This window comes from Vombatus ursinus, unplaced genomic scaffold, assembly GCF_900497805.2.
Source record: "Vombatus ursinus unplaced genomic scaffold, bare-nosed wombat genome assembly UNPS02014861.1, whole genome shotgun sequence".
NCBI lineage: Eukaryota > Metazoa > Chordata > Mammalia > Diprotodontia > Vombatidae > Vombatus > Vombatus ursinus.
The window spans coordinates 12,023,040-12,037,109 of NW_020954639.1; the positions used below are offsets into that span (position 1 = coordinate 12,023,040).

The 14,070-nt window shown below is 37.9% G+C and overlaps 1 protein-coding gene across 1 annotated transcript in view; it reads right to left on the minus strand.

Annotated features, from left to right (window-relative positions):
- Nucleotides 1–1,192: 1,192 nt before the first annotated feature.
- Nucleotides 1,193–14,070, minus strand: part of MTPAP (mitochondrial poly(A) polymerase) — a 28,045-nt gene continuing 15,167 nt past the window's right edge. The window contains exons 6-9 of the mRNA XM_027841571.1: nucleotides 10,792–11,018; nucleotides 5,347–5,439; nucleotides 2,481–2,554; nucleotides 1,193–1,861 (exon numbers count right to left, since the gene is read on the minus strand). Coding sequence (XP_027697372.1) covers nucleotides 1,505–1,861; nucleotides 2,481–2,554; nucleotides 5,347–5,439; nucleotides 10,792–11,018 — 751 coding nt within the window. The 3' untranslated portion in view covers nucleotides 1,193–1,504. The remainder of the gene's footprint in view (nucleotides 1,862–2,480; nucleotides 2,555–5,346; nucleotides 5,440–10,791; nucleotides 11,019–14,070) is intronic.

The following is a 14,070-nucleotide window of genomic DNA, read 5'->3' on the forward strand; positions in this document are numbered from 1 at the left end:
CCCATTTTAACATAAGCCATCTCAAATATTGCTAAATAGAAAAGACAGGTTAAAAAGAAATAAGTAGTCAGAGTTGTCCTATTAATTACAAAATGCCTATATCCACAGCCCCTTGGTCTCTACCCTCCAGTCTGTCTGGGAGACAGGGAGGTGGCAGCAGGGCCTGAAGGAGAGCCCACCTCTGCCACTTTCTAACTGGGCAACCCCTGACAAGTCACTTCATCTGTCCGGACTTCAGCTTCCTCACATATAAAGATACTATGGCTGGATCGGGTAGCTTCTAAGATCCCTGCCTGCTTTAACATATAAGAGACTTAACATCACTGATATAACAAGGATATGTCAAATGTAAGCTTTCATTGGTCAAAGCAACACACACTCAAACATATCCTTCAAACAATTTCAGTAAATTAAAGAGTTTTGCTTTAAAAAAAAAAGATTAGTTCCCAGTAACAATTATTAGTCCAGTAGAATGCTCCCAAACTATACAGATGACTAGAAAATTTACTGATTCTGTCTACATAAAAATAATTCTGCTGCTTGTTTGTTCTTTTCAAACATGAGACCAAATAGCACAGTTGTATGCCTCTACTGTGGACAGATTTTTTTTCTTTCACAGCAATTTTGTTAATGTGTACGTGCTCTCTCCCAGGTAGAGCTTATTAAGTCTCTTGCTCACAATTTAAATGGAAAAATATTTTCAACACACTCAGAATGTTGAAAGACCTTGGATTTCAGGAATTGTTATATGGTAGAAAGTAATAAAAGAAGAGTGAACATGATTCTACAGGGAGTGTAGTAGGAACTACATTTAAAACACTTGACTTTCTACAAAAGGTTTCTCAAACCTCCTCAAACAGGAAGGAATACATTATAGTTGAATATACCTATAAATTTGTGGCCAAATAATTTATTATTTTCCTTATTCCCCAGCCGTTTATTTATTCCTTAACAAGGACCATTAACATGGAAAGCAGCACCCATTTGTTTTGTTTCATTTTAAAGTAATTAACAGTATTATTAAAGTGAATAATACTCTATTAAATTTTAACAATCCTAACAAATCCTAAATGCTGTACTGCATTTAAGGTGTCAAGTATAAGTGTAGTAAAAATAGCCATGAACATGGTTAGGTCTTAAAATTTAAAATAATTTTCAATCAGTAAAACTGGTGGCACTATAGTCAATGAACTGCTTTTTAAGTTGTGATTTTATTAAAAGAAAGTGGCCCCATCCCTCTGCTGTCCATTCATTTTCTTATTCCCCAACCTTTTTCTCTCTTTTGTCATTTTGTTTCATTCTATAAACAGTATTTGGCTTTGGCCTCACACGGCTGATCGATAAAGCTAGGTGTGGACGCTCTGAGTCAGGTATATTGAGCTGGGTCAGATGCAAAGAATAAACCAAAGCTGAAACCTGTGGAAGGCCGAGGTCAGTTTTCCTACTGTATTTCAAGTACATTTTTATTGGACATAATCGATTCTTAAAAGAAAGTAAACAGGCCTCATGACTGAGTGCTAGTAGTCCTTTCCTCCCTGGTAGCAGCTGAATGTTTTGAGGAGTCAGCCTTTATGGACTCTAACAACTTTCTTACTGCTTCACCTGTTGGTCCTCTCCCCGGCTTCTTGGCTTTGGATTTATTTGATACAGATGGCTGCAGCAGGGCTGCCAGGCCCCAAGGGTGGCTACTTGATTTTGAAGATCGACCTTTGTCCTCTTGTAAAATCCAAGCACTTTCTCTGGCCAGATGTACAAATCTTTCCAGCTGACTTTCATTAACATTTCTGCTGATGTTAAGAGCGGGTTCAAAGGGATTTTGAATGTATACAGGAGAAGAGTCAGGCTTGTTTTGTTCCTTTCCCTATAAAATTTTTTTAAAAGAAAAAAATACATACATATATGGAGTGCTTAAAAACAAGAGGACCTTGCTTAACTTAATAAACGCATTAATACTGATGCCAGATTCCAATAGTGGTTATATTGAATGTAGAATTTATTGCATAGAGAAAATTACTCAATGTATTAACCTGGATGAAAACCCTACAGTTTTATGGAAATTCTCTTTATATGCTTCTTTGGGGAATGACAAACCATGCTTATGAGATGGTATCAGTAGCTCTGAAGGGTAGTTCCAGGAATTAATCAATCAATGAGTAAGGAATTTATAAAAATTATAACAATCTACTTGGCTTGTGACAGTTGAGAAGAAAGAAAAAAGAAAGTGAATGGTAGAATAGGAGATGACATTCTTGTTAACAGGCAAAAAATATTTCTGTGAAGGATACTTAATAGAAACATACCTATTAATCTGAACCCCATTAAGCACACTCAAAAATGCACAAATTAAATAATGACAGCTAGTACTTAGCACCACCATGCTTACACATCTACTTTGTGTATTAAAACATATAATGTTTCAACAACTGAAGATGTGACAGATAAGGTCATCAATAATAGAGGATCAATGCATGCATACTTACCTTTCGGATGTTTATAGAATTTTTATTAAAAGAAAAATTTCCAAAATATTCAAAAAACTGACACAGTAGGATATCTGGAAGAAAAAGTAAAATAGAAGTAAATAGGAAAAATTGCTTCAGATAAAGTCGTTATTAAAGAATCCAGCACCCGGGCCCTCGCCACCACTGCGTCATGCTCTCCTCCGGATTGTCACTCTTACCAGCCATTCCTCTCTTGCACCTGCACTGCCTACAGACCCTGTGATTCCTCCCCCAACCAACTCTCCTTCCCTTCCTGGTCTGAAAGGAGAATGTCCTATGACTCCCTTCTTCGGCCCACACTGTTCTTCAAACTGTTCTATCATCCTATCATATCGTGTTAGTTTCCAATTCCAACGGTCTTTTCTCTATGACCTCTCACTGCTGACCTTCTCTCTCCCTCACACTCTTTCTGGCCTTTGCTTCCATGATAAATCAGTACTCATCCACCTTCCACAGCTCCGCCTTCCTTTACCTTCAGTCACTCGTCAACTCCTGTCAGGTCTATCTCTGGAGTCTCTCTAGGACACTCTCCCCTAACCTCCTTCAATGCCTATGTCCACAGCCATCATTAACCCAAGCCTGTAAGCCTGGACTTCCTTGGTCTTTTTCCTCCAGTCTGTCTGTCCACACAGCAGCCACACACAGCCCTCTCCAAGGGAGGCACTGGGGGACCTGGGAGAGAGCCTGCCTCTGCCACCTTCTAACTGGGCAACCCCTGACAAGTCATTTCATCTGTCTTCATCAGCTTCCTCAAATATAAGATGCTATGGCTGAACTGGATGGCTTCTAAGATCCCTTCCTGCTATAAATCTATGATCCTATTTCATCCTAACACTCAAAATTCTGTAATGGGTCCCCAGTATCAGCCAGATGTAGGCCAATTCCTTAGACTGGCATTCAAAACCCTTTGTGATTTTGCCCTAACCAACCTCACTGAGTTAATTTACTATTTAACACTGCCCTCATCCCACGTCCAATGACTTAATGGTCCCTGGAATACTTTCTCCACTTTGTTCACACTATTTCCCTCAACTGGAATAGCCCCACTGCCACCCCAAATGCACCTATCCAGTATCTCCCTCCTTCAAGGTTCAATGTAAATATCAGCTCTTCCAAGAAGCCTCCTCTGATCCTCTAGCTGGAAATCATCTCTTCCTTCTCTGAATTCCCAAAGCACTTCGCTCAAATCTCTGACCGAACTTTATTTAACGATCTACCCTGATTATATTCTAGCTGGATTATAGTCTTTCTATATGTACCTCTTACCTCTCCACCATGGTGCAAGCTTCCTATGGATAATTTCTTGTTTATCCTTTTACTTTCTCACAGTGTTTGTTCCCATCTCCTCCAAAAGACTCTGTTATCCCTAGTCTATCACTTACCTTCAATCTTTCCCTGTCTATGATTCTTCCCTGCTGCCTACAAAAATGCCCATGTCTCCCCAACTCCTCAGAAAACCTCACTGGATCCTATCATCTTCTATCTCTCCCACCCTTTGTGACTTAACAATTGGAGAAGGTCATCTACAACAAGCACTTACCTCTCCTTTCACTCTCTTCTTAATCCCTTACAATCTAGTTCCCAATCTCATCATTCCACAAAACTGCTCTCTCCAAATTTACAATGATCTCCTAACTGCCAAACCCAATGGCCTTTCAGTAATCCTCATTCTCTTTGACCTCCCCATAGCTTTTGATACTATTGACCATTCTCTCTTCCTTCATACTCTCTTCTCTCTGGGTTTTTGGGACACCACTGCCTTCTCTTATTTATCTCCTCCTACCACACCTATTGTTCCTTCTCAATTTCCTTTGCTGGATCCTCATCCAGGTCACACCCACCACTTGTATGGGTTCTGTTCCGGCCTCTCTTCTCCCTGTGCACTACTTCACTTGGTGATCTCGTTAGCTTCTATGAATTTAATTATGCTAATCCTGCCCTGACCTCTCTGCTGACCTCCAATCTTGCACCTCCAACTGTCTCTCAGACACCTTGAAGTGGATGTCCAGCAGACATCTTAAAACTCAACATGTTCAAAAGTGAACTCATTAACTTTCCCCCTGAACTCTCCCCTACTTCCTATTACTGTTGAAGGCCCCACTGTGCCAGTCCCCCACAGAGGTTCCCAACCCAAGAGTCATCCTCAACTTTTCACTATCTCTCACCCCTCAACACCCAATCTCTTGCCAAAAATCTGTCAATTTTCACCCATTTGCCTCACGTCTCTCCTCACTTCAATCCATCCTCCATTCAGCCATCAGTGATTTTCCTAAAGCAGGAATCCCACTATGTCACTCCCTCCACTCAATAAACTCCAGTGACTCCCTCTTCCACCCCACTCCCACTCCTTTCCAGTCTTCTTTTACCTTATTCCCCACCATGTACTCTTCAATCCAGTGACACTGGCCTCCTTGCAGTTCTATGAACAAGACACTCCATCTCTGGGAATTTTCTCTGGCTGTCACCCATTCCTGGAATGTTCTCCTTCCTCATCTCTAGCTATGGGCTTCCTTCAAGTCTCAACTAAAATCCTACTAAGCCTTTTTCAACCCCTCCTAATTCTGGTACATTCCTTCTTAAGGATTTCCTATTTACCCTGTATATAGCTTGTTTTTATTTACTGTTTCCCTCCTAGTAGATTGTGAACTCCTTGAAAGCAAGGACTGTCTTTTGCCTCTTTTTGTATCCCCAGCACTTAGTATAGTACCTGCTACATAGCAGGTGCTAAATAATTATTGACTGTTTGCTTTGACCATTTAGTTCATAAGTGCTCAATAAATATTCAGTGGCTAAAGCAACAAAAAACTTTTTATTATTCTTTTGAAAATATTAATGCACTGCTTACCGAGTGTTTCTGTGTTTTCTGAAGGTTTAATTCTGTCCAAGTTGCTAACAAATGTACAGTCATTGCCTTCTATTATGCATTTATCTCTTGCATCTAAAAAAAGGCAAAAGTGAAACAATCAGTGAAAATTATTTTATAATAGTTTCCTTCTTTGTAAAAAGACCTGAGATTTGTACCAATCAAAATAAGCATAAGAAGTGAATGTCTTTTGTTATTAATAACTTGAACACTGGGAATAAAGTTTGTATTTACCAACTTACTTCTGAAGGGCAGTTTGTACTTCCAGCCTAACTGTAGTGGAGAAGGCCCTTCCACCCCTGACCACCAACACCAATGAACAAATATTAGCAATAGGTAGCCAAGGCCTGGGAAAAGGCCTACCTGACCACCAGCTCAGCCTCTAAAGTTACTGTTCAGAGGAACAATCTTTGTGAAATGGGACCCATCAACTGTCTGTGCAGGTGCTACACCCTGTCTCCTCCGCAGCCAGAGTTGCTGAAGACTCAGAAAAGAAAGTTCTCATTACCAAAGTCTTTAGCACTTTCAAATGCCTCAACATCAGAAACAGACACTGTTTTATCAATATAAATGACATTTGAGAAGATTTATACCATTTGCTTTGTAGTTAAAACCTCTTCTACATGACATCTCCCTTCTTAGAATGTGAGTTCCTTGTTAGGAGTGCCTATCTTGCTTTTCTGTTTGTATCCAGGGTTTGGCACAAGGCTTTATACAAAGTATGCACTTAATAAAGGTGTTTTCATTCATCATTGTTGTCCCTATTACTAATAACTAATGGACATTTACACTGAAAAGGGCTTTGCATACATAGGGTCACCTGACCCTAACAACCCTGTGGTCAGATACCATTGTCTCCATTCTACAGATAAGGAAACCAAGGTGCAGAGACCTTAAGTGAAGTGAAGGTCATAGTCACACAGCCGTCACGGAAATGAGGCTGTCAGGTCTCTCCTGAGTTCATGTCAAGCACTGCCCGCCCCCCCGCACCCCGGCCTAGCTCACTTTAAAATAACATGGAAAAGAATGAGACTAGCTCCTAAACAGTGAATGAAACATAACACAGGCTGCAATAAACTTAAATGACTAAGTTGATCATTTAGTGGCACGGGGTCCCTATCATATCTTTAAAGACCACAGAATCAGAGCATCTAAGAAGTGGGAGAGACCTTAGAGGTCATCTTGAAAAAGCCTATCTGACCAAATCTTCTTTTACAAGATCCCCAAAGAGTAGAAATCCAGCCTCTATTCACACACAGCCCACTCCACTTCTAGGAAGCTCTAATTATCAGCAAGTCCATTGCCCCTGGTGGTGTCCTCAGGGGCCAAGCAAAACGAATCTAGTGTCCTTTGCACATTATAGCACTTCAAATGACCTGAAAAAAACCTAGTAAAACAACAGGAAATCTAGGATACATGGGCATGCAATTTCCATTCAGTAAGAGCAGCTGAGTTTCTTTTCTTTTCCAAGTCTGATATGTTCTGAAGTTAATGAATACATGTAATAGGCAGTTTTTATTCTTTTGTAAATAATGTACTTACCAAAGGATGTATGCTGGGAAAGAATTTATACTAATCAAAATTATTTATACATTTATTTGCAATAAGATTAATGTCCAAATTTCACAGCACATCTTTAGAGAAACAATGATAACATGAAACTACCTGTTTGTGAACACTATGCCTCTCTTAATATAGCCTAAGATAGCGTGAAGTTTTTTTTTCATTTATTGATCTATTTATTTTTAGTTTTCAACATTCACTTTTATAAGACTGAGTTTTAAACTTTTCCCCCTCCCCAAGATGGCGTGTAATCTGATATAGGCTATACATGTATAATCATATTAAATATATTTCCACATTAGTCATGCTGTGAAAGAAGAATCAGCACAAAAGAGGAAAAACCACAAGAAAGAAAACAAAAAACAAAAAAATAGTATGCTTCGATCTGCATTCAGACTCCATAGTTCTTTCTCTGGATGTCTTCTATCATTAGTCTTTTGGAACTTAGATCACTGCACTGAAAGCGTTAAGTTTTGCTGATGTCATGTGATCCTATTTAAGCTTGTAATTCATTAAAACCTCCAGACTTTTTTCACAGTAAATGTTGTCAAGCTACAACTCCCCCATTCTATACTTGTTGAAATTTATTTTCTGCACTTGCATAAGCAGCTTGCATCAAAGCCTAAGTCTAGTGACCTTCCCAAATGTCCCTACTCAATTTCACCTCATTTATTTTAGTTCTTTGTTCAGCCCTGACAGGATCTTTCTGGATCCTGAATCTATCATCCAATATATTAGCTATCCTTCCCAGAAACAAAGAATCTTGGAGAGGATTTCAGAAGCCATCCAGTACAACCTGTACTGGAAAAGAATCCCTTCTGCAACACCCCTCACAAGTGTTCAGCTAACCTCTTCCACTCTCTCATCCTCCATCAAGGCCAAAATCAGCCTTTTTCTAACTTCCCATTTCTCCTGGTACTACCCTCCCAGCAAGGACAAGTCTATCCCTCCCTTCCACATGAAAATCCTCCAAATCTTCCAAAATGACCACCACATTTTCCTAGCCATGTCTTCTCTTCTCTAAGTCAATTCTGCAGATTCAAGTCAAGTGAAAGTCTGACAGGTAAACCTTCTGAGGCTTTATCTAAGTCACAGATGAAAATGTTGACCAGTACAAGGGCCAAAGACAGGCCCCTTCAAAACATCAATAGAAACATTTAAAGTGATACAGAACCAATAAGAATATTCCTCTTAGGGTCCACTGATTCAACCAGTTATGAATCCTCTTAAATACATCATCATCTAGCACATATTTCTCCATGTGGAAAATGATAAAAATACTTTGTCAAATACCTGGAATGGACCACAGTATGCTGGAAATAGACTGATGAAGGCAGAACACAATGAATTGTTTTAAAATTTTTATTTTTGCTCACAAAACAGTATTATTTGCCATGGGGAATCATACCACACTGAACTCTCAAGTACACTATTTCTATAGTATTCCTCTTGACTGACTGGTCTAACATTGTCAAAAAAAGGAAATTAAGATGGTCTGGCATAATCTGGTTTTGATGAAACCATTCTGGTTTTGAGTGACTGCTGTTTCTCTAAGTGCTCACAAACAATCTTTTTATAATACTTTAGAATTTTGCCAGAAAGTGAAGGCAAACTCACTATTAGCCTATCAGTCTGCAGACTTGTATTCTCTTTCCATTTTTGAAAACCATGAATGTGTCTTTTGTCTAATCTAATGGTGCCTCTCCTGTTTTCCAATATCTTTCTTTTTATAACAAAATTTTATAGATATCTTTTGTTTTTACACCACCTCCATTTCTTCCTGTATCTTTCCTCATCCTTGCCTCCCAGAGAGGCAACACTTATATAAACATTAAAAAAGAAAATGTCCAGCAGGACTAACCCACACACAGAAAAAGCTTGACATTACAAGTGTTATTCTACACCCGATGACTCCCTCTTCTGCAAGTGGCAGGGAAGTGTCATCTCACTTTAGTCTTTGGTCATTATAATTTCAATGCATTCAGTAATGATTATGGTATTCTTCCCCCCTCCCCCATTTACACTGTAGTCATGTATATTGTTTTCCTCATTCTGCTTACTGACTTTGCATCAGTTCATATAAGTCTTTTCATGCTTCTCTGCATTCATTATTATAGTCATTGTTTCTTAGAGCACAATAATATTCCATTATATTCACGTAACACAATTTGTTTAGCCATTTAGTCCACTTATGGGCATCTACTTTGCTTCCAGTTTGTTGCTGTCACAAAAGATGTCCTTGACCTCTCTGAGGTATATGACCAGTAACAGAATTTCTGGGTCAAAGGGCATGAATATTTTAATTATTTATTTGCATAATTCCAAATTGCCAGTGTTTTTTAAAGATTACAGTTAGGGATCTCATCTGCCCACCATTTCATTACCCTAGGATACAGTTCATCAAAGCCTGTGACTTCAACAGTTTTGTACTGATAAATGTAAACAAAATCAACCAACATGCATTATTAAGTATCTAATACACTATATGCCAGGCACTGATAGAGAGGCAAAAACTGAACAATACCAGCTTCTAAAGGAGCTTATATCTATGTAGAAGGTATCATTTGAGCAGAGTTTTGAAGGAAAAATAAGATCCTAAGAGGGAGAAGTGATAATCAAATGCATTTTGCGGGACAGTTGCTACAAGGATTCAAAGATAGGAGATGAAGCATTATGTGTGAAAAACAGCAAAAAGCTTGGGCTATACAACAGAGTATGGGAAGGGAAGTAAGATATAACAAGGTTGGGAAAGCAAGCTGGGATCAGGGCTTAAAAAACTAAACAGAAGAGTTTATATTTCATCCTCGAAGCAACAGGAAATCAGTGGAGTTTACTGAAAAGGGGACATAGTCAAAACTACACATTAGTTAAATCATTTTGGCAGTTGTGTGTCAGATTAACTGAAGAGGGGACAGAACTGAGAAAGAGAGACCAATCAGAAAGTAAGTCTGGGATTATGGTGGTAAAAATGAGAAGAACTGGCAACTGACTGTATATGTGGGGACAGGAAGATTGAGGAATCAAGTATAACACCAAAGTTACAAGACTGAATGACTGGAAGGATGGAGGGCTCCCAAGAGAAACAGGGAGTTTGAAAGGGAAAGTTTCCTTAGCTATAAAATAAATGGGCTGGATAAGAAAATCTGTAAAGGCCCCTCCATGCTTTAAAATTCTACAAACCTATTTAAGGAGTCTTTTTCTTAAATCACTCTTGCTAACCCATTTCATATTGAAAATGATTCATTAGTCAAACAGCTGTGAACATAAAATGTGACATTTGTGGATGGAAGTGTGACACTGATGATGTCAAACCTGACTTCACAGATCGAAGCTGCAAAGGTCTATTGTCCTCTCTGCTGTTATGAGAGCTCAGCAGGTATCAGACTATTTTTATAAATACTGTAATGGCAACAACAATAAAACTGCCAGGCTATGACATGCATGGAAGACCCACTGACAACCCCAAAGAACTGAAAGGTTCTCAAGGTCAATAAGGCAACAGGCACAGCCTGAAGAAGTCCCAGTGGATCCTAGCCTCTAGTCAGCTTTTAAGGTCTGACCCAATCAGAAGTTAGACTGGTGGACTCTTAGGGAATCTTCTTGTCCGAGTTCCCTCAGAAACTGTAGGAGTCAGATCAACTCAAACAGCTAGTAAAGGTGTCTTGTTTTATTCTCTGATCCAGATCTACAGAGGAGCTCCAAAGGCCCACTGACACAAATCATTTGTTCTCCTGCCCACTAGTAGGGACAAAATAAAAGGATCTTCAAATTCAGATTCATGAGGTATTCAGTAATGGCAAATGATTATCTGGTTAATAAAAAACATTAAAAAGAGAAGAAAAAGCAAATTGCTTCTATTCTTACCTGCTAGATTTTTTAGATAGTCTAGAGATGGAAGAACTGGAGGAGATCTTTTCTGAAGGAAAAAGATGACCATGATCGTAAGGGAGAAATTTGTTAGCCAGGCACCAGGAATACTACTTGTCAAGGCATGCTGACGTGCCCAGCATCGTACACTGAACACCAGAGCTCTAACTCGGGAATCCAGGGAACCATATATGTACAGGAGTTCTGAACTTTTCATGGCAATCCTAAATGAAAGCACAAACATTTTTAAAAGAAGTTTCAACTATCAGAAGTACTAGAGTTCTATAAAAAAATTTTTATTTAATTCAAAATCCATTCTAAGTAAGAAAAATGTTTGAACATATCTAAATAGTTTAACAAATTCTATCTACAATAAGATAATTAAATCCATCACCAAACAAGTATTTATTATGAGTCTATGAGCCAGCACTGTGCTAGGCCCTAGGGAAACAAGTACTAAGAATGAAAGAATCCCTACTTCCAATTAGTTTATATTTTTATAGGGGAGACAAGTATACTCATTAATATACACAGCATAAATATAAAGTCAATAAATACAAAGTAGTCAAATACAAGGTAGTTTGGGAGGGAGGGTACTTGCCATATGAGCAATCAGAAAAGTTTTCATGCAGACACTAGTGCTCACACTGCATCTTAAAGGAAGAGAGGGGCTAAGCAGGGAGCACATTTCAGGCATGTGGGATGGCCAGTGCAAAGGCAAAGAGAAGGGAGAAAGAGCATGTGGGTGAGAAATGGAGGCAAAGTTAGATTAGCTGGATCAGAGTACAAGATGGAGAGTAATGCCCAATTAAGCTGATAAAACAGATTGAGCACAGGTTGTGAGTGGATTTAAAATCTAAACAGAGGAATCTATATTTATCCAACACTCAACATTGGGAAGGGAGTGACATAGTCAGATCTGAGCTTTGGTATCACTATAAAAGATGAATTGCAGTGATGAGAGACTTGAGACGGGATCAATAAGTAAGCCACTGTAATAGTTTAGGCTAGAGTGATAATTAAGGTGAGGTTTGGTGAGTAGAGAGAGAGTTGAATGAGAAATGCTGTGAAAGTAGGCCTATCAAGATTAGACATATGGGGTAAGGGCCAGTGAGAGTCCAGGACGAGTCCAGTACCTGGGAGCCTGGAAGGTTGGTGGCCTTCTACAGCTTGGAAAAGGGGAAGTGGTTGTGAGGGGCAAAGATAGATAACAAGCTCAGTTTTGCACATGGTGAGCTTAAGATGTCTCTGGGGCATCTAGTACAATACTTCAAATTAAAATGAAGTACTATACCTCACAGAATTATCTCAAGCAAAATCATGACAGCTGATGATAAATGAGTAAATGTTCAATACTTGTTATATTTTTAAAATTTTGCACTGCAAAACAATAAATATTTATAATTTGGGAATATTAAGGATTTTTGTCCTCAACATTAAACATCAAATTAACTGAAGTATTTATTTAGTACAATACTGTAACTCACTATTTTGAATACTCCCCTCAATGACCTTAAAGACGTTAATTTCTATTTCTAACTCAAGATTATTAGAAAGCATGCCTGATTTTATAAGTCATATATTTAGTCTAGTGGTTCTCAATTACCACCCTTCATAGATTAAATGGCTTCTGGATCTATGTAGTACTGTTTTCCAATGATTTGCGGGTGCTGCTGTGATTATAAAATGTAAATTCATTTCAAAATATTACCGAATTCAAAGTAATTTTTGTCATTATATATTTCTTTAATCAATGGAATAACAGCACTAATACTACTCAGGGGTTTCAAAGTTTTTTAATGTCAAAAAACGATCTTCATATAAGAAAAGGCTTAAGCACTGATTGTCTACAGAGAGACAAACCAGGGTGAAAAACTGAGGTAAACATCATTCTCATTGAATAACACTAAATGTTTTGATAACTTTCAATGTACTTTCTAAAACAATTAAAATTTTCTAAGCCCAATATTTACATGAAAAACTATTAAACTAGTTTGCTATAAAGTAAAATTAGTAAGGAACTAGATTTTAATGTCTATTTTCATTAAGTTCTCATAGTGTTGATAATTAATTGAAGCTTCTCCAAATAAAAAATATAAAACAAAGATTCATTCAAAACCATTTACAATGTGCTGCAAGTACTAAAAGAACCAAGGGAGGGCTCACAACTCTTTCAGAATAATAAACATTTTCACAATGTCCATAAAATTCACTTTGTGTAGCTGAGGTAAGAGGAAAGATCAAGAAGAGTACACATTTGGGGGCAGTTAGGTGGTGCAGTCAATAGAGCACCGGCCTTGAAGTTAGGAGGACCTGAGTTCAAATCTGGCCTGACACAATAACACTTACTAGTTGCATCACTTGGAGGGAGTCACTTAATCCCAAATGCCTCACACACACAAAAAAAAAAAGAGTAGATGTTTAACAACAGGCTCAAGCCAATCATGTTTTTTTTTTTTTTTTGTAATTAACAAAATAAAATTTAGCCAAAGGCCAAATTCTATAAACTAGGGATGATACATTTTTGCAGTAAAATAACATTCCTGAAACAATGTTTTTAAAAACCTGTACTGAAAAGGGACAGAATAATTTTACAAGTAAAGGTAAGTGTGCTTATGTCACATTTTAAGACCTACACATCAAACGTCCTAATACTATGAACGTTTGGAAAAAAATCTTGGTTTAGCAGAAAACTCCCCAAGATTATGAAATACAGTCATTTTACTTGATGATTACCAGGTAAGAAATCCATATACATTTGCAGTACATATAAAACTCCAACCATTGATGAAAGTGAAATCCATGACAAGTTTACTGATTAAATTTTTATTTTATGGAATCTGCCAACTATTTTCACCAAAAACAACCACAAGTTCTCCCCCCTACCCCCCAATTTCCAAGAATAATTCTAGACTGGATTTTCTCAAGCTATCAGTCATCTTCATTACATTTACGTAATCACTGATGAATAAACTGAAATGAAAGTAAAACTAAAACACATTCATGAGAGTAAGATGCAAACAATGAACTTAACATCATTTTACTTACTGAGAAGTGCTGCAAAGAATTCTTGGTATCAAAACTTGTCTTTTTTTTTTTAACCAAAATAGTTTATAGATTTTTGAGTACTAAACAACATGGAATCTGGGCTAATAAAATGGAAATATGCTGAACACATCTAAATATACCTCAAGAACAGAAGCCAACTCTACATTGCCTGACCTAATATATAACATAACATAACATAACATAACATAACATAACATAACATAACAT